This window comes from Nerophis lumbriciformis, linkage group LG32, assembly GCF_033978685.3.
Source record: "Nerophis lumbriciformis linkage group LG32, RoL_Nlum_v2.1, whole genome shotgun sequence".
Classification (NCBI taxonomy): Eukaryota; Metazoa; Chordata; class Actinopteri; order Syngnathiformes; family Syngnathidae; genus Nerophis; species Nerophis lumbriciformis.
In genome coordinates, this window is record NC_084579.2 from 28,593,695 (window position 1) to 28,614,850 (window position 21,156).

Here is a 21,156-nt window from a genome sequence, read left to right on the forward strand (position 1 = left end):
AAGAGTTGAAGGCCACTATCAGAGCAACCTGGGCTCTCATAACACCTGAGCAGTGCCAGAAACTCATCGACTCCATGTCACGCCGCATTAATGCAGTAATTGAGGCAAAAGGAGCTCCAACCAAGTATTGAGTATTGTACATGCTCATATTTTTCATTTTCATACTTTTCAGTTGGCCAACATTTCTAAAAATCCCTTTTTTGTATTAGCCTTAAGTAATATTCTAATTTTGTGACACACGGAATTTTGGATTTTCATTTGTTGCCACTTCAAATCATCAAAATTAAATGAAATAAACATTTGAATGCATCAGTCTGTGTGCAATGAATAAATATAATGTACAAGTTACACCTTTTGAATGCAATTACTGAAATAAATCAAGTTTTTCAAAATATTCTAATTTACTGGCTTTTACCTGTATATATATATATATATATATATATATATATATATATATATATATATATATATGTGTATGAAATACTTGACTTGGTGAATTCTAGCTGTCAATATACTCCTCCCTCGTAACCACGCCCCCAACCACGCCCCGCCCACCCCGCCCACCCCCCACCTCCCGAAATCGGAGGTCTCAAGGTTGGCAAGTATAGTGTAAGCAAATGGGAAAGTATGTGAAGCAACTGGTGCGCAGGTGTGTGTGTGTGTATTTAATTACTGGTACTACTACTGTATCATAGATGCCATGCATATATAATTGAGTGAGACGACAGAAGCCTGTATTTACTACTGTTTTCATCACCTTTGAAGAAAAGCAGACTTCGACCTTGGAGTATGGTTGCTAAATAAAGAACACATGAATGGAGGGCGGGCGCCCTCTGGAGGCTGTCTGGTGTAAAACAAACACCTCCTCCTTCAAGATTGCAGTCACGCAGCATTGCTCAGTTTGGCGATGAAGCAGAAGGTGTGTTTGTTTTCCATAAAGCGGTAGGAAAATATGGATGGATGGATGGTATCTTCATCTTAAATCCAGAACATCGTGTTTTCAATCCCATTTGAAACAATACAGTGTTGATTTGTCACAATTGGATTTTTTTTTTTTTTTGCTGCGCTATTTTGCACCATCTGTCTCCCCCTCTCGTCATCGGGCAACATCCCATAATAGTCAGGATTTTTTTTTTAAACTTCCCATTATAATTAATATCCCGCATGCAATGCTGCAAGGAAGCTTCTATAGTCTCTCTTTAGGAAGGTGATGGACAATGTCCGGTCCTTTTGGGCTAAGACACCTGCGCTCCCGGTCCTGAATGCAGCAGCGGAGAGAGACACCGACCCGGGTGTCAACGCCAGCCCCGGATGCTGCGCCGCAGAATCGGATACGCCGACCCATCGTCGGGTAAAGACCTCCTAGGCAATAGGTCGCTTTGTTTCATGTTCATTTGCGCCTTTGGATTGGTAACACTCTTGCAACAGATTCTCTATGGGAAAAACTACATTAAGAGGTAAGTATTGTTTGTCTTTTCTTCACACATTTGCACATTGAAGCATGCCTTTCACTGAAGCAACAAAATAAAAAATACAAATAAAATAAATGCAGTGAATGTTTAATGGATCTTTTCTTCAGGGAGGGAAGCTGTAATGGCTGGAGAGGACAATAGCAATTAACCATCCATCTTCCCCACTCCTCCCCGTGGCATAAAAACAACCTCCATTGGGTTTCTTTTGATGATGATGAAGCATCACATTCATATCATACACATGCGCTCCAGCTGTGTATGGTGATGTTTTCCCCTTTATTGATTTGTTTCTTATTATTCTTGATTTGAAGCCTTCTTGACTGGTGGTATAGCCTACATCTTACAGCGGTGAAATTAATTGAACATATGTTGATTTCAAATAAAGCATTGTTAATTGTTATCTGTAAAGTGAACCGTTTCTATAGGCCACTGCGGAGCCACGCCTCAATTCCCAGTAAATACCCGCCTTTAGCTGAAGGTGTCATTTTGAACTCACCTTTACTGCTCTGTGATTTTTGAATTTGGACACAAATGTCAGTATGAGACGAGCAGATGTTGAGAAGCGTTTTGAGGGTGAAAAAAAAAACTTCTCTCCAAACAATGTGGGTTAAAACCCACAACACCACATTTCTGATTTTATGACAGCTCATATGTTTACTTAAGGCAAACGTACTGTGCTGCAGTCTCAGAATCCCCTCCCCCCCCGCCCCCTTCCACTTCGCCTCCACCGCAGTTAAAGCCCCTCCCCACTGCCACCCCACCCTTTCAACCCCCCTTCCTTAGGCCCGTCTAAGATGGATTCATGGCATCCGAAACCTCTCAAACGGTGAGATTCATGAATTCCGGCAACATCCCTGCACGCTACTTGTGTCGCTGGGCCCATCGGAGAAAGCGGAGGATGGAGTTGGGGGGAGGCGGCGATAGAGTGACAACCAATGGGCTCAGCGGCGGCCATTTTGCTACAGTCTGTCTGCACACAGTTGAGGGTGGGTGGGGGTGGTCAGAAGAAGGCCGGTGTGTGAGCGCATGTGTGTGTGTGTGTGTATGTGTGTGTGTGTGTGTGTGCGTATGTGATCGTCATCTACAGCCATTTGGCTGCCAGGATGATATGAGTGCATAGAGGTCATAAAGTCAAAGTACGGTATTAAAATGGCCATGGATACGGCTCTCGAGATGATGGCGTCATGTGATCCGGAGCCAAGGACATCTTCTGTATAATTGCATAAAGTGGCAGTGCAGAAACATAGTAATGTCATATAAACATTCAAAAATAGTTCTAATAACGGCAAAGGTCAGGTTAAAGTTATTTGTTGTAAAAGACAATAACTTTTTCAGCTTCTGGTAAAAAGGCTTTAATGCTATTAACAACCTGTAATGTGATAGCTAGGGGCATACAACAGGGAAGGCCCCTTTCCTTGGTGGATGTCGCGTGAGGAGGGGGTGGGCAATCATTTTGCAATGCAGACTGCCGAAAATGATGGAAAGCGACACTCTACACAGCAACTAACGCTGTGGTCAAAGTTGGAATTGCCCCGCAAAACACAATTTAAGATATTCCACACTCTATTGCCATCTGACGTCTGAAGTGGATAGAGCGCGTACCAATTTTGTCACGTTTCATGTGTCAGGTAAACCTTGACAACAATGAATACCCTTCCTAATGTAGCGTCAAATTCCGGGCCACCATTCATAAGACTCCCAAAGGGCCATTCATCTCACCCTCAACCCAACGTCGCCGCCCCATGCACACACATTTGGTACATCCACTAAAAAATAAATTATTGTCTTAACTTGATTGAAAACAGCTTTTTAAAACACACGCCAAAACCTTAATTTTGACTTTTTAAAGATGGAATCAACAAATCTAGAACATATCTGTATAAACCCCCATAAATATTTGGTTTTGTTTAAAAAAAAAGTTTATTTTTACAAAAAAGTGCAAAAAAAAAAATCAATATGAAAGAGACAAAATAACCATCCATCCATCCATATATCCAATTTATATCGCTTGTCCCTGTCAGGGTCGCAGGGGGTGCAGCCTATCCCAGCTGCATTCGGAAGGCGGGGTAGACCCTGGACAAGTCTCCACCTCATCACAGGGCCAAATTAGTGTTGTCAATCAACCTATCCCCAGGTGTGTGTCTTTGAAGGTGGGAGGAAGTACCCGGAGAGAACCCAACTAGTCACGGGGAGAACACGCAAACTCCACACAGAAAGACCCAAAGCTCGGGAATCTCGGTGTAAGACACACGCACTAACCACTGTTCGATCGTGCTGCCAACCAAAATATCAATTTAGATAATCGTATCACTTAAACATGATTATGATAAAATTATTAAAATTGAGTGTAAAGTAGAGATGATCTCTTACAGAGATTATCATCAATGGATAATATGAATGCTAATTATTCTAACTATATTATTATTAGTGCAGGGTTAAGTCCGTCTAACTAGCAACGCCTCTGTTTGATCGAAAGTCTTTGAACTCACCACAGTTACGTGCCATGAGATGCAAAAGTGACACCTGTACATGACTTTCTCCTATGCTGCCACGGGTAGATTCATTATATTTTCACCTTTCTTCTATCACCTCATCTTTGTTCCAAACTGCTGCTGCTGCATTTGAATGCTTGAAGGTGAGCTTTAATGACATCTGTGTTGACTGAAGTGTTCAAAGTTAGGTTTGGAACGAACCATTTTGCATTGTTGATAGGTTTAGGCAGTTATAACTCTTGTTAATTTTATTCTAGCAACATTATTATTGAACTCTTACAGCTACATTTACTTTATAATAACATTTATGATGCCATTTTCTATGACTTACATGTTTAAAAAAAATCTTTAAACTTTACAAAAGCCCAAGACCCCGCCCGCCTGGGCTTAGGGCCCCCGTACAACATATCCACTTATGCCCCACTTTGACGCCTGCAGACTAAACTATAAGAAAACACACATTATACAATGTATGTACAAATATATGCACATATTTGATTTTATTCATACATCTAATTAACTGATCATTAAAGATATTTTACCAGATGTTCCATTTCAGCGACTGTTAAAATGTTTGTTTAGATACTGCTTAGGGAATGGACAACAAAGTACTTTGGACTGCTTTGTCAGCAGAGGAATTGTCTCTGGATGTTGTAAACAGACATCCTGAGTCAATATACCAGCCACAGAGTACTGCTCAGAGTATTCTTTGTGCTCTCAAGTCCTAGTAATATTGCTCAAGGCCAGGCTGGCAAACACAAGTAGGCCAACTGTGACTGATTTTGTTTGTCTGAGCATACAGTGCCATTTTAACCGAGTGAGCGGGACACAAACCGCCTCATGAAGTTAGAATTCCAGATGCTTGATTGATCTGTGTGTCGGCAAAGAAGTCACAAGAGATTGATCAGCGTTTGCCACAAGATCGGAAAATGGAAGTTTCTTATCGATCCGGTCCCGATCTACGTCACAGGAACTATGCAATGTTAATTAGCGACTATGTACTTCACCGAGTTACCGTGTTTTGTTTGCTAAAGTGGCAAAGTGAAGGGAAATGTCGTCACTAAAGACGACTCGGTGGTGAGCTGTTGGAAAACTGAATACTCCTAGGGACACGTTTTAAGGAATATATGTGCATAAGCATCTGCTATATGCAACAGTGAATGGTTTGGCATAACATTTGGTTAAAGCGACCAAAACTTAGCTTACGGTAGTATCCCCCACAAATACTTAAAATTGGTCAAATTTTGAAAACAAGGAAGCGTAGTTTAGAATATCATTGAGAAGGTTTATAAAAGAAATATAAAGATAGAGCATGTTGAGATACCTTGTCAACTCATCATAGGCTATTTAAATGTCAAATGTTCCATACATGAAAGACAAACGGAAGTATCCAGATTTCTTTCTCACCTTGTACTCTGGAGAGCACACACACGCTGCCAAACAGTTTGTCATTTTAAAGAACAGTCAAGGAACTACCATTGAGGACACCGAGGTCATGTTCTCTGTATTTTTTTAAAGTGACAAAAGGATGATGATATGACTGACTGTAAATGTACATTTTGCGTGAAGAAGCACATTAAAATGCAAATTATTGAATGACAAGGTGTTTCATATAATATGTTACCCTAAACGCATTCCTGGCCGCGTCGTGCTCTGTCACTGATTAAAATGTGAAAGCAAAATTTCCTCCATCACTTCCGGTGGCTCCGTGGCGGACGTCATTAGTACTTGAAGTGCAAAGCAAAAGATCTTGGGTCCGAAACCTGATCGTATGTTTTTTTTTAATTTATGTTTTCATTATGTTAAAATTGTTTAATATGCTAGACTTCAGGATATTAATAAAAAAGTGGACTGTTACAAAATCATACTGATTATCAAAGATGATAGATAGATGAGTGATAGATGGTTATAGCTCAATTAAAGCTTTAGTTATTCTGGAAATTAATTGAGTTGCTCAAGGTAATATAATTTATATTGATTTCAGCATTTCAAAGTTCCTCTTGGGACAACCAATTTTTGACCTCGGTATTTGCCCAATCCTAGTTATGGCCCTGAAGGGACACTATTAGGTCCCCACAAAACAAACACACAGCAATTCCTCAGCAAAACAAGTTAAGTCCAGATGGGTAAAAAAACGGCACTGGCTGATTTTGCACTTCAATGACGTGAAATGACATTTTTCATACCATTATTTCCCAAAAATGGTTTTTCAGGTGGTCTTTCTATAGGAAAGAGTCCTCAAATCAATGTCTCGGTTTGAAAAAGCCTTCAGGAATCATGGTGAAATCTAATGTTGGCCTTCTTGAAGCCTCAAATCTTTCTAGCCCAATGGTTTAAACCAGTGGTTCTCAAATGGTGGTACGCGTACCCCTGGGGGTACTTGAAGGTATGCCAAGGGGTACGTGAGATTTTTTTTAAATATTCTAAAAACAGCAACAATTCAAAAATACTTTATAAATATATTTATTGAATAATACTTTAACAAAATATGAATGTAAGTTCATAAACTGAACATCAAATCAAGTAGGCTATTCCATTCATTACAATGCAACAATGCAATATTCAGTGTTGACAGCTAGATTTTTTGTGGACATGTTCCATAAATATTGATGTTAAAGATTTCTTTTTTTGTGAAGAAATGTTTAGAATTAAGTTCATGAATCCAGATGGATCTCTATTACAATCCCCAAAGAGGGCACTTTAAGTTGATGACTACTTCTATGTGTAGTAATCTTTATTTATAAATGAATCACTTGTTTATTTTTCAACAAGTTTTTAGTTTTTTTTATATCTTTTTTTCTAAATAGTTCAAGAAAGACCACTACAAATGAGCAATATTTTGCACTGTTAAACAATTTAATAAATCAGAAACTGATGACATAGTGCTGTATTTTACTTCTTTATCTCTTTTTTTTCAACCAAAAATGCTTTGCTCTGATTAGGGGGTACTTGAATTAAAAAAAAATTCACAGGGGGTACATCACTGAAAAAAGGTTGAGAACCACTGGGTTAAACTAAAGAATGGTTCAGTTATCGATGTTTCAAATGCAAAATTCTACTAAAACCACTTTTTTTTCAAATATCATCTTGAAAATTCCAGTCGCTGAAATTCCTTTGAGAGTCGGTGATGTACAGCAGCGATTCCCAACTACTGTGCCGTGGCACATTTATGTGCCGAGAGAAACCATCATCTATCTATTCCAGCGACAAATAGTAACATGCAAAACAATTAAACGAGAAATTGAGGAATCCTATTAAAGCTGCATCCAACTGTCACAAGTTATTGCAAATATAAACAATGCGATTTTAAATTGATTTGAACATGGTCAGATCCTTTCTGATCATGTGGTCCCTTCCCCTATTGGTTGTGGCCCTAGAGTGTCTTTACCAGGAACTGGTACTGCTGGTGCCCCTTGAGATTTTCTAACCTACCTTGGCTCAGTAAAGGCTGGAGAAACACTGATATACAGTAGTCTTAAAAATGGCGACAACGCAGCCCACATGCATTGATTCCATTTGATTTAAATAAGTAAAGTCAACGAATTTGGACATTTTTCGAGGCTAAAGGATCAGTGTTTGCACCACTGCATGAATGCCTCATCTTCTACACACACATATTGAGCGATGTGAAATATGGAGAATTGTGTGTCTTTTAATCTTTTCTTGAGGCAACAAGCGCTGCTCAATCTCCATATATCGTGTGCATGTGTGCCATGTTTAAGCTATGAGTGAACACTTTTGAGAGTTGGGGTTGTGTTGTTTTTTGTTTATGCACGACACGGACAAGAAATCCCAAATAAACTGACTCATTTTCTTACTAGTGCGCAACAGTTTAGCCGACTCAAAGGGGACGAGACAGGAAATTGGACCGGTCCCGTTAATTTCTCCGATGACGGATCTCTGAAGCCTGCCAGAAATGGAAGGAAAAGGTACCTTTTTTCCCAGCGTAACTGACTGCACAACACCTCTGAGTCAAAGAGAGTGAGTTATAGAGTGAGGGCTACCCATACACACCTTTTCCAAAGCCATCCCCAGTGACGACCCAGTCTTGCATGTGTGGCCTGGGCCGCTCATTCGCCCTCCCCCTCCCCCCCACTAGCCTCCTCAGATGAACAACATTTGACATATATGATTTGAATTCCCTTCTCTGTTATGAAATCTGCAGGTCTAGAAAGTGAGCAGGGGTGATGTGACAGGACTCTATCACACTTTTAACATTTAACCTGTCTGCATGTTGACAGATGTTTCCGTCAGAATTTTCAGCCAGATTCACAGATCTCCGTAATAGTCACACCCTGCCTAGCCGATATTAAGAAGAAAAACAAACGCTCTCACAGGTAGGCCAGTTTGAAGGCATTTTTAGTACTTTCACAGAAACCCAAGAATGCTTCTTTCTTTTTCATTGGTCTGAAGGGTATACAAGTATCATATTATTTTTCAGTGGTGGTTGCACTCCAGATTTGCTCTCTTGCATGTTGTCTGATTCAGTCCACTTTGACCCAAACCCCTCCTCCCCCACCCCGAACCACCATCCCGCCTCCAGAAGCTGGTCGGTCTCCTGTCGATGTTCTGGCTTCTTCTTGTGCCGCCCATCGTGTCCCATCTAGCACTCATCTCCAAGTGCCTTGTCCTGCTCAACCCTTGTGTCGTGTTCTGCACAGATCTTGTGTGTATGCTATGTACATAGTGTGGACACGTCTCCCTGCTCCTACTATCTCCACTTCTTCACATCTGCATTGTCTCTCTTTTGCGACCTGGATTCAACCCTCCCTCCCCTTTGATTTGTTTAGTATGGGCTTGACCTTTTTTATACCCCAGGAAGGAAATATTAATGACATGGTATGTAAGCTGTAGACATCTGTGGTGAAAAATGATGGTCATTCCCTCACATTGCGGATTTTTGGTTCTTTAAATTGTACATTTAATACCATAGACTTAATCTTGTAAATCTGTCCATCATGGTTCAAATAATCCACAGATTAATTATTCAAGACGGACTCTCCTCAGAGAGGTGGATGTAGACAACCAGTTTCACTGTTTATTTGTATGATATTATCCTGCATCTTGTTCCTTTTATGCATCCCTCTGTTGTATTGCACCACCTGTTTTTTTTTTGCCATCTTCTTTTTACATGTGTTACATCCATCCATCTGCAATCTGTTCTGCAAATGTGACTATAACCAATATCCTCCCCTTTGAAAGAAACATTGTTTGAAAAGCTTTATTTGACTTTCTTACACTTAGTATCAAGATGCAAAGATATAATAAAGGTTTTAATGTGTTCACTATAAAATCAATTATTCTGTATTTGGTCAGAAAAAGATAAATTGTACAGCCACAGTACAGTGACATACATGGTCACAAGTGGTAATTACAAGGATCACCTACATTTCCTACTTAATTCAGTTAAAACATTTTAAATTTGCTAAGCAGGGAGTCTTAAAGGAGCACACTTGTCTGTTTTACAAGCATTTTGCTTTATTTTAGACTCCATCCTTACCTTTAAAGTTCACCCAAAACAACTCACACACACATTTTGTTCAGGCCGCACTCTGTCTGTATGTAAATATGTAAGTCTGTCCTGCAAGAATTAATCCATCCATGTCCAGAAAAGGGTGAAGTGAACTGACAATCACACCAATGTCGCCCCACTACCAAGCAAAGACATTGTTGTACTGTTAATTATAGTCCGATTTATTGTCCAATACAGGGATTCTCAAACTGTGGTACGTGCACGACTATTAATACGCCAAAAATGTGATTAAATATTTAAGTAGAGTATTCTATTGTCCTATATTTAAACACACTGTTACTGTTCAAACTGTGTGTAATGCTAAAGTGGCCAAAATATTAAATATATTTGTTAAATAAAACTTCTGCCTTGTTTTTAATTAATACAATGACCTATTATACTACAGAAATTTAATGTTGGTCATTATGGTGGTACTTGTACCAAGTATTTTCTGAGGTGGTACTTGGTGAAAAAAGTTTAATAAGCATTGATCCAATTTAACAACAACTTCCAGCCCCACCATATACCTACTCTTATAACTACCGTATTTTTCGGAGTATAAATTGCACCGCAGTATAAGTCGCACCGGCCGAAAATGCATAATAAAGAAGGAAAAAAACATATATAAGTCGCACTGGAGTATAAATCGCATTTTCTGGGGAAATGTATTTGATAAAACCCAACACCAAGAATAGACATTTGAAAGGCAATTTAAAATAAATAAAGAATAGTGAACAACAGGCTGAATAAGTGTACGTTATACGACGCATAAATAACCAACTGAGAACGTGCCTGGTATATTAACGTAACATATTATGGTAAGAGTCATTCAAATAACTATAACATATAGAACATGCTATACGTGTACCAAACAATCTGTCACTCCTAATCACTAAATCCCATGAAATCTTATACGTCTAGTCTCTTACGTGAATGAGCTAAATAATATTATTTGATATTTTACGGTAGTGTGTTAATAATTTCACACATAAGTCGCTCCTGAGTATAAGTCGCACCCCCGGCCAAACTATGAAAAAACTGCGACTTATAGTCCGAAAAATACGGTAGTTCTAAAGGCATTGAACCGTTTGCAACTGGACTGCTTCAAACGTTTCCCCTCTCAATCCGAGCAGGATTCATCAATCGATGATCAAAGACTAGATAGGGCAGCTCTAATCTGAGAGGATGGATCCACAGTACTCATTGATTTACAAAGAATGGCTTCCAGTTGGGGCATGTTGCTCTACCTTGGAGGACAAACCCATTGAACCCTGCATCATCCTCTCAGACTAGAGCTGTAATGATTCAAAGCCACAATAAAATTATATATTATATATAGGGATGTCCGATAAAGGCTTTTTGCCGATATCCGATATTCCGATATTGTCCGACTCTTTAATTACCGATACCGGTATCAACCGATACCGATATCAACCGATATATACAGTCGTGGAATTAACACATTATTATGCCTAATTTGGACAACCAGGTATGGTGAAGATAAAAGATAAGATAAAAAATAAAATAAAACATTTTCTTGAATAAAAAAGAAAGTAAAACAATATAAAACAGTTACATTGAAACTAGTAATTAATTAAAATTAGTAAAATTAACTGTTAAAGGTTAGTACTATTAGTGGACCAGCAGCACGCACAATCATGTGTGCTTACGGACTGTATCCCTTGCAGACTGTATTGATATATATTGACATATAATGTAGGAACCAGACTATTAATAACAGAAAGAAACAACCCTTTTGTGTGAATGTTTTTTGGGTTGGTGCAATAATTGTAAGTATATCTTGTGTTTTTTATGTTGATTTAATAAAAAAAAACAAAAAAAACAAAACAAAAAAAACGACCCGATACCGATAAAAAAAAAAAACGATACCGATAATTTCCGATATTACATTTTAACGCATTTATCGGCCGATAATATATAAATCGGACATCTCTAATTATATATATATTATAATATTTACAGGAATACTTTAACCAGCATGTTGAAACTATAGACACTGTCATATTTACATAGAAGCAACACTTCTATTGCTTACTTCAAAGAAAACACCATTAATGAAAAACATCTTCAAATATACAGTCAGGTGTGCTCCAATTGATTAAATTGTACTATATGACTCCTCCTATCATCACCTTCTATGTCATTTGCGTAACTTATTATGTAGGAAAATGTATAACCCTATCATCACTCCCCTCACTATATAATATGTTATCCATCTATCTACTTTTCAATTTTTATTTCAGTTTTCTGTACTTTTTCCAGAGGGTGATTGTGCGTTATCCCTTTCAGGTATTTGGGAAACTATGGGGGCCCTTTCGAGTACAACTCCACAACATGCAAAGAGCTCAGGCAGGAGATTATGGACGTCAAAGTCTTGACAATGTAAGTCTTCTTGTGGATCGTTGTGAGATTTGTCGGTTGGCGAACGCATAATCAGCCTCCACTTCACTTTTGATCGTAATTTTCTGATCAAGGGCCTTTTCTCGTTTCCTGCGAAGCTTCAAAAACAGGAGCTACCTTTAAATGCTACATCATCACACATTTCCCTGCATAATAAGGTAGTTGAACTAGAGTAGCATCCTTCCTTGTCTATGAATCAGGCTTAATTGCCAAGTAAAATGTTCCAAGGGCAGAATGTTGCCTCCCAGAGTGAATCACTTAGCATCTCCTAGGAAATGTCACTTCAAAGACAATCTATTTACAGCTGTGCTAGATAAAACCTGGCAGCCTGATCATCGACATCCTCAGCTCCAGTTTTCACCCCCCACCACCGCCTTGCTTGTTACCGTTGTCGTCTTTATAATGTTTGTTTTGTGTGTTGTTGTTTTTTTTGTCAATTTACTACCCTTGTAGAAGCAATAATCGGAAAATACATGGTCATGGGTATCCTTCTTCATTCCACAAGTCTCTCTGCCTGTCTGCCAGGGTCAAAACCTCTGATCTGTTTGAGAGATGGCGGAACCTGCAGGTGTGTAAGTGGGAGCAGAGCAAGGAGGAGACCAGCAACTTCAAGTAAGCAGCATTCTCGTCACAGCAAAAGACACAATAAACATTGCAAATATCATAATTACCACCCTTTGGAAACGTTTTAATGTAAATACCTCATAAGACGGTAAGGACGAAAAAAGCTTATTACAGTAGATATAAAATAGGTTTGGAATGATAAAAAATACATTTGTTTATTTTCTTCGCTCAAATCAACTTTAGTTTATATATAAAAAACACATTTATTTTAATCCTTTAAATACCAATTTAATAATCCAAAAAAATAACTTTAATACATGTATTTAAATAACAGTTTTCGTCTAAATTTGAGAACACATTGAATGAGTTATTTGTCATATAAGATTTTATTATACAAACCTCGTTTCCATATGAGTTGGGAAATTGTGTTAGATGTAAATATTAACGGAATACAATGATTTGCAAATCCTTTTCAAGCCATATTCAGTTGAATATGCTACAAAGACAACATATTTGATGTTCAAACTGATAAACATTTTTTTTTTTGTGCAAATAATCATTAACTTTAGAATTTGATGCCAGCAACATGTGACAAAGAAGTTGGGAAAGGTGGCAATGAATACTGATAAAGTTGAGGAATGCTCATCAAACACTTATTTGGAACATCCCACAGGTGAACAGGCACATTGGGAACAGGTGGGTGCCATGATTGGGTATAAAAGTAGATTCCATGAAATGCTCAGTCATTCACAAACAAGGACGGGGCGAGGGTCACCACTTTGTCAACAAATGCGTGAGCAAATTGTTGAACAGTTCAAGAAAAACCTTTCTCAACCAGCTATTGCAAGGAATTTAGGGATTTCACCATCTACGGTCCGTAATATTATCAAAGAGTTCAGAGAATCTGGAGAAATCACTGCACGTAAGCAGCTAAGCCCGTGACCTTCGATCCCTCAGGCTGTACTGCATCAACAAGCGACATCAGTGTGTAAAGGATATCACCACATGGGCTCAGGAACACTTCAGAAACCCACTGTCAGTAACTACAGTTGGTCGCTACATCTGTAAGTGCAAGTTAAAACTCTCCTATGCAAGGCGAAAACCGTTTATCAACAACACCCAGAAACGCCGTCGGCTTCGCTGGGCCTGAGCTCATCTAAGATGGACTGATACAAAGTGGAAAAGTGTTCTGTGGTCTGACGAGTCCACATTTCAAATTGTTTTTGGAAACTGTGGATGTCGTGTCCTCCGGACCAAAGAGGAAAAGAACCATCCGGATTGTTATAGGCGCAAAGTTCAAAAGTCAGCATGTGTGATGGTATGGGGGTGTATTAGTGCCCAAGACATGGGTAACTTACACATCTGTGAAGGCGCCATTAATGCTGAAAGGTACATACAGGTTTTGGAGCAACATATGTTGCCATGCAAGCAACGTTACCATGGACGCCCCTGCTTATTTCAGCAAGACAATGCCAAGCCACGTGTTACATCAATGTGGCTTCATAGTAAAAGAGTGTGGGTACTAGACTGGCCTGCCTGTAGTCCAGACCTGTCTCCCATTGAAAATGTGTGGCGCATTATGAAGCCTGAAATACCACAACGGAGACCCCCGGACTGTTGAACAACTTAAGCTGTACATCAAGCAAGAATGGGAAAGAATTCCACCTGAGAAGCTTCAAAAATGTGTCTCCTCAGTTCCCAAACGTTTACTGAGCGTTGTTAAAAGGAAAGGCCATGTAACACAGTGGTGAACATGCCCTTACCCAACAACTTTGGCACGTGTTGCAGCCATGAAATTCTAACAGCCATGAAATTCTAAGTTAATTATTATTTGCAAAAATAAAATAAAGTTTATGAGTTTGAACATCAAATATCTTGTCTTTGTAGTGCATTCAATTGAATATGGGTTGAAAAGGATTTGCAAATCATTGTATTCCGTTTATGTTTACATCTAACACAATTTCCCAACTCATATGGAAACGGGGTTTGTAGGTTTTTTTATAGCTTTTTAAAAAATCAGATCACCACCGCTTTTTAAAAAGTACAAATGGTTGTCACACACACACTAGGTGTGGTGAGATTATCCTCTGCATTTGACTCATCACGCTCACCCCCTGGGAGGTGAGGGGAGCAGTGAGCAGCCGCGCCCGGGAATCATTTTGGTGATTTAACCCCCAATTCCAACCCTTGATGCTGAGTGCCAAGCAGGGAGGTAATGGGTCCCATTTTTTATAGTCTTTGGTATGACTCGGCCGGGGTTTGAACTCACAACCTATCGATCTCAGGGCGGACACTCTAACCACTAATACATTTGGATTAATCACAAGTTATCAAAGTAAATTACTTGCTAACAACATTAAAATGTACCTAAAAAAAGATCACAATATTTTGACATAAATGCAATTGTATTGCCAGAATGTCACATGCGAACATTTTTCAAATGTGTTACAATACCGCACGTCATTTATTTGCACAAAACCAGGTAACTGTTTTATCCACACCCCTGTCAGGTGTATTTTGAAGCTAAATTTGCCACCAAGCGCACGAGTTGGAGTCTCCTCACTCATCTGCGCATTGAAGTATGCATTGACCTGATCATTGACCGTATAACAACATTTCAGGTCACCGTCCTCAATTAAGGTAAAGGAACATGTGCGCTCAAAATAAACGGCATGATTAATCTGCAACTATACATGATTAATGTGATATTTTTTTGTGGTTTATCACATGAGTTAACTTATTATATTTGACAGTCTTTATAAATATCATACATCTCCATTAGATTAGGAATACAAGTAGTAATACAATTGATTTTGATATACCGTTACATTTTTGCAGTGTTTACTTACACTCACTCCACTGTCATGCTCTTTGGACACACACACACAAGTACATGCATGCGCACACTCTTTTTCCACAAGATGAAATTCTGAAATGAGAAAATACGTGATTAGCTTGTGGTTTTAATGTGACTCAATGGTGACATTGTTGGCCTTACTGGTACAAGGTTTAAAAACATTTCCGGCATCTGATTGATCTACAAAGACATTTTAAATTGGAATTGTAAAATTTAACATGAAAAAAAAAATGTTTTGAAAAAAAAGGCCCCGGGGGTGGATGAGATCCGCCCGGAGTTCCTTAAGGCTCTGGATGTTGTGGGGCTGTCTTGGTTGACAAGACTCTGCAACATCGCGTGGACATCGGGGGCGGTACCTCTGGATTGGCAGACCGGGGTGATGGTTCCTCTCTTTAAGAAGGGGAACCGGAGGGTGTGTTCCAACTATCGTGGGATCACACTCCTCAGCCTTCCCGGTAAGGTCTATTCAGGTGTACTGGAGAGGAGGCTACGCCGGATAGTCGAACCTCGGATTCAGGAGGAACAGTGTGGTTTTCGTCCTGGTCGTGGAACTGTGGACCAGCTCTATACTCTCGGCAGGGTCCTTGAGGGTGCATGGGAGTTTGCCCAACCAGTCTACATGTGCTTTGTGGACTTGGAGAAGGCATTCGACCGTGTACCCCGGGAAGTCCTGTGGGGAGTGCTCAGAGAGTATGGGGTAACGGACTGTCTTATTGTGGCGGTTCGCTCCCTGTATAATCGGTGTCAGAGCTTGGTCCGCATTGCCGGCAGTAAGTCGGACACGTTTCCAGTGAGGGTTGGACTCCGCCAGGGCTGCCCTTTGTCACCGATTCTGTTCATAACCTTTATGGACAGAATTTCTAGGCGCAGTCAGGGCGTTGAGGGTATCTGGTTTGGTGGCTGCAGGATTAGGTCTCTGCTTTTTGCAGATGATGTGGTCCTGATGGCTTCATCTGGCCAAGATCTTCAGCTCTCACTGGATCGGTTCGCAGCCGAGTGTGAAGCGACTGGGATGAGAATCAGCACCTCCAAATCCGAGTCCATGGTTCTCGCCCGGAAAAGGGTGGAGTGCCATCTCCGGGTTGGGGAGGAGATCTTGCCCCAAGTGGAGGAGTTCAAGTACCTCGGAGTCTTGTTCACGAGTGAGGGAAGAGTGGATCGTGAGATCGACAGGCGGATCGGTGCGGCATCTTCAGTAATGCGGACGCTGTATCGATCCGTTGTGGTGAAGAAGGAGCTGAGCCAGAAGGCAAAGCTCTCGATTTACCGGTCGATCTACGTTCCCATCCTCACCTATGGTCATGAGCTTTGGGTTATGACCGAAAGGACAAGATCACGGGTACAAGCGGCCGAAATGAGTTTCCTCCGCCGGGTGGCGGGGCTCTCCCTTAGAGATAGGGTGAGAAGCTCTGTCATCCGGGGGGAGCTCAAAGTAAAGCCGCTGCTCCTCCATATCGAGAGGAGCCAGATGAGGTGGTTCGGGCATCTGGTCAGGATGCCACCCGAACGCCTCCCTCGGGAGGTGTTTCGGGCACGTCCGACCGGTAGGAGGCCACGGGGAAGACCCAGGACACGTTGGGAAGACTATGTCTCCCGGCTGGCCTGGGAACGCCTCGGGATCCACCGGGAGGAGCTGGACGAAGTGGCTGGGGAGAGGGAAGTCTGGGCTTCCCTGCTTAGGCTGCTGCCCCCGCGACCCGACCTCGGATAAGCGGAAGAAGATGGATGGATGGATGGATGAAAAAAAGTTTCCATATGGAGTAACAGAACCAAAATGATGGCAACAATGACAAAAAAAACCCTTATTTAGGTACTTAGTAAAAGCTCCATTTAAAGCTCCTATTCAATTAACCTGCCAAGGCTTCTAGAGTTGTCTGCAGCGTGGTCTGCAAAAGCAAATAAGTGCTGCATTTGAAGTTTTATAAGATTGGTCAGCATCCAGCAACTCTATCTACCTCTGCATGCGCTTTAAAAGGTTGGTTGCGCTGCTCAGTTGTTGGCTTGAAACTCATGCATGCTAGTCTTGCCATATTGTTGTCTGCAATTAACACATCAGTGGTTTTAGTGCTGGCTGAGCTTGCTGAGTTTGTTCCTCACTGCGAATACAACATTGGTTCTGTCTATTGTCTATGTCTCACGCACTTCAAATCATTGTAAAAAAAACAACAACAACAAAAAACAGTCTTGGTTTTCTTTTTCAGTTCAGGAGGCACATTTTTTTAATGGAAGGGACATACTTAGGGCCTGCTCTTCTAAGATCCAAATACCACACACTGAACAGCAAACTATAAAATGTGTTACGGGTGATCTAAAAAGACTGCATGCACAAGTCAAATCAAATCAAATCAACGTTATTTATAAAGCACATTTAAAATTTACCACAGGGGTAGCCAAAGTGCTGTACAATGGGCAGGTTAAAAGATAATACGAGAACCCTGCAAACATAACACAACACAAACAGAGCACGATAAAAAAAAAAAAAAAGAATATAAAAGCATAAAAACAGGTTCACAGCAGGTGTATTATGGGGCGCTATAGTAGGATGGATATCGCTCAGTGTTAAAAGCCATGGAATAAAAGTATGTTTTTAAGAGAGATTTAAAAAAAGGAAGAGAGGAGGCCTGTCTAACACTCAGAGGTGCTGCTTGGGAGCAGCAGTGGCGAAAGCTCTGTCACCTCTAAGCTTCAGCCTTGTGTCAGGGACTGTCAGTAGCAGCGGCTGATCTTAGGGATCGGGTGGGGCAGTAAGGCTGAAGGAGGTCGGAGAGATATGTTGGAGCGAGGTTATTTAGACATTTAAAAACAAATAGAAGGAGTTTAAAATTGATTCGGTAACGCACAGGGAGCCAGTGAAGGAAGTGATAACAAGTGCAAAGTGGTGCAGACCGCCTTAATTAAATGAGGATTTTGGGTGTACTACTAGCGGTGGCCAAGGAGACATTAACTTCCCTCAACATTCATGACATCATACACTCCACGGGTCCAACTTGTACTGTTTTGTTATGTTGGGGAACATGCAGCACACAAGACCTTTTCTGGGTGATATATTGTGGAAGTGCTATCTAAACAAAATAACCTATTTTTAGGAAGCCAAAGGTGAACTCTGGTGGTTTTATGTTGGTTCGTCTGGAATGATCCAGAAAAAAATGTTTTTTTGCCGTTAGTTTTTTCCTAAAGGGTATATATCTAGGAGTGTCAAACATACGCCCCGAGGCCCGGATCAGACCCGCGTACATGTTTTATCCAGCCCGCGGGATGAGTTTGCTAAGTATAAAAATTAACCTGAAATTTTTGAATGAAAGAAACAGCTGTTCTAAATGTGTCCACTGGATGTCGCAATAGCAATTCTTTATATCTTTGTAGATGATGCTACATATGTACAAAATAAACCACGTTAGTACATCAGTTGAGGAAGATGATCAAACTACATAAATAACATACTGTAATTTGATTTTGATATACATTGTTTTATCTTGATAGATTGAAAGTTAACAAAAATGAGTTGACTGATGAACGTTATCACATCATTTATTCAGAAAATATAAATAACGACAAATATAGATAGAATACTACAACATGTAAGTGTAAAAAACAACAACAACATTATAATTTGTACATTTTCAGAATGTGCTTGTTCTATTTTTAAACAAAGAAAATAATCTGAAGTTGTCTTTATTTTTAAGTTATCGTGCCGTGATTTTACCAGTCCGGCCCACTTAAGAGTAGATTTTTCTCCATGTGGCCCCCGATCTAAAATGAGTTTGACACCCCTGATCTATATAATGATTTATAGATTGCTGTTAGTTTTTTCATATAGGGCATGGGTGCCCAAACTTTTTCTGCAGGCGAGCTACTTTTCAATTGACCAAGTCGAGGGGATCTACCTCATTCATATATAGACGTTTTTGTTAACAAGTGAAAGGTGTTTAATAATAATACAAGCATGTTTAACACATATAGATTCCTTTCTTTCATGAAGACAAGAATATAAGTTGGTGTATTACCTGATTCTGATGACTTGCATTGATTGGAATCAGACAGTAGTGCTGATAACGTCCACATTTTCAAATGGATGAGAAAAAAAGTGCTCCTTTCTGTCCATTGTCCAATACCACATGAGAGTAGTTGGTTTTTGGCATCTTATTTGTCTAGCTTCCATACTCGTTTTTATAAACTTTACAAGAAATACATTGGCGGCAAACTCCGTAGCTTGCTAGCTTGTGCACGCCAGTTTTTTGAGACTCTTATTTTGTTAGCGCAGGCAGGATGAAGCAGCGCTTTTATTGTGAAGACAGGAATTGTGCAGTCGGTCTTTAGAGTTTTGACGGCAGGTACGATGCGAGAGTCTGTTGAAATAAAAAGTGTTTCTCGCCTTCCCTTCGATCAACCAGCGTTATCTCAGAAGATCTGATGCCGTGAATGTCAATCAAGTGACTAAAGTGACGTCTTAGTGAAGATTGATGATCACTCATTTTTAGGTCTATTTTTTTAATGCCTGGCTGGGGATCGACTGACACACCCTCCACGATCAACCGGTAGCTCACGATCGACGTAATGGACACCCCTGATATAGGGTATTGTGGAGGGAGATGTGGCCCGCGCTGCCTGCAGGAGCAAAGTTCACCGCCTCTGTCCATGGTGCTGAGGACAGAGCACCATCAGACAGGGGCGTGGCAGTGCTGACGGCGAGACACAGCTGGCAGGTGATTAGATTTCAGAGGTGGTACGTGTTAATCTAATCATCTGTTGTCTTTAACAGTAAGCAGGAGGGAAGAGGATACGGACGTGACTGAAAAGTCACGTTCTGCGGGAGAAAGATTGTGATAAAAACCTGTGTATATTAAAACCTTGTTAAAACCTGCACGCTTGGCTCCTGTGCCGTGTCTGACAGTGGGACTGCGAGGACGCAACTTCCACAGGTATATATCTACATAATGATTTATAGTTATATACCCTATATGAAAAAACTAACGGCAAAAAACTGGCAGAAGACACATAAACAAATCAAATCACTTACATGAGTCATATTTTGATAGTTTTTTTTCTCTACATTTTAAACACTTCTTTGTGGTCTACATAATGTAACGGTGGCTATTTGGTCAAAAAGTTGCATAGATTTTGTTTTACAGACAATCTTCAAGCTGCTTTCTGACTGTTCCTTTGGAATGCGCCGTTTTGCGGGCAGTCATATTAATGTGCTGCCACTTCGACTGCATCGTCAGCCATGTTGTAGTTTTGAGCACTTCCATACGGAGTCTACTGACAGATGTAAATTCGAACTACACGCTACTTTGTATTAAAAATGGCAACAGCGGAAGATGCATGTGCATGTACAAACGTACGATCCAGTCTGCCCCACAACAAGAGGATAGAGAAAAATAAGTTAAAGTTAAAGTTAAAGTACCAATGATTGTCACACACCAGTGACATGCGGTGAGGTTCATGGCTGGTGAGGCACTGACTTCATCACAGTCATATTTACAAACATATGAACCCTAAAGAGTATCTTATTCACCATTTGATTGGCAGCAGTTAACGGGTTATGTTTAAAAGCTCATACCAGCATTCTTCCCTGCTTGGCACTCAGCATCAAGGGTTAGAATTGGGGGTTAAATCACCAAAAATGATTCCCGGGCGCGGCGCCGCTGCTGCCCACTGCTCCCCTCACCTCCCAGGGGGTGATCAAGGGGATGGGTCAAATGCAGAGGACAAATTTCACCACACATAGTGTGTGTGACAATCATTGGTACTTTAACTTAACTTTAACTCAACACATACAAACTGTACACAAAAAAGCCCATTTAATAAAAAAAACGTTATTATGGTCTTACCTTTACT

The 21,156-nt window shown here is 40.4% G+C and overlaps 1 protein-coding gene across 8 annotated transcripts in view; it reads left to right on the forward strand.

Moving 5' to 3' along the window:
* The first annotated feature begins 876 nt into the window (after positions 1-876).
* st8sia5 (ST8 alpha-N-acetyl-neuraminide alpha-2,8-sialyltransferase 5) overlaps positions 877-21,156 on the forward strand; it is a 32,352-nt gene continuing 12,072 nt past the window's right edge. The window contains exons 1-5 of one of the 8 annotated variants that reach the window (XM_061927235.2): positions 877-1,457; positions 7,786-7,893; positions 8,206-8,301; positions 11,787-11,879; positions 12,351-12,509. In XM_061927235.2, coding sequence (XP_061783219.1) covers positions 1,312-1,457; positions 7,786-7,893; positions 8,206-8,301; positions 11,787-11,879; positions 12,351-12,509 — 602 coding nt within the window. In that variant the 5' untranslated portion in view covers positions 877-1,311. The other 7 variants (XM_061927237.2, XM_061927236.2, XM_072912081.1 and 4 more) reach the window with 7 other exon arrangements.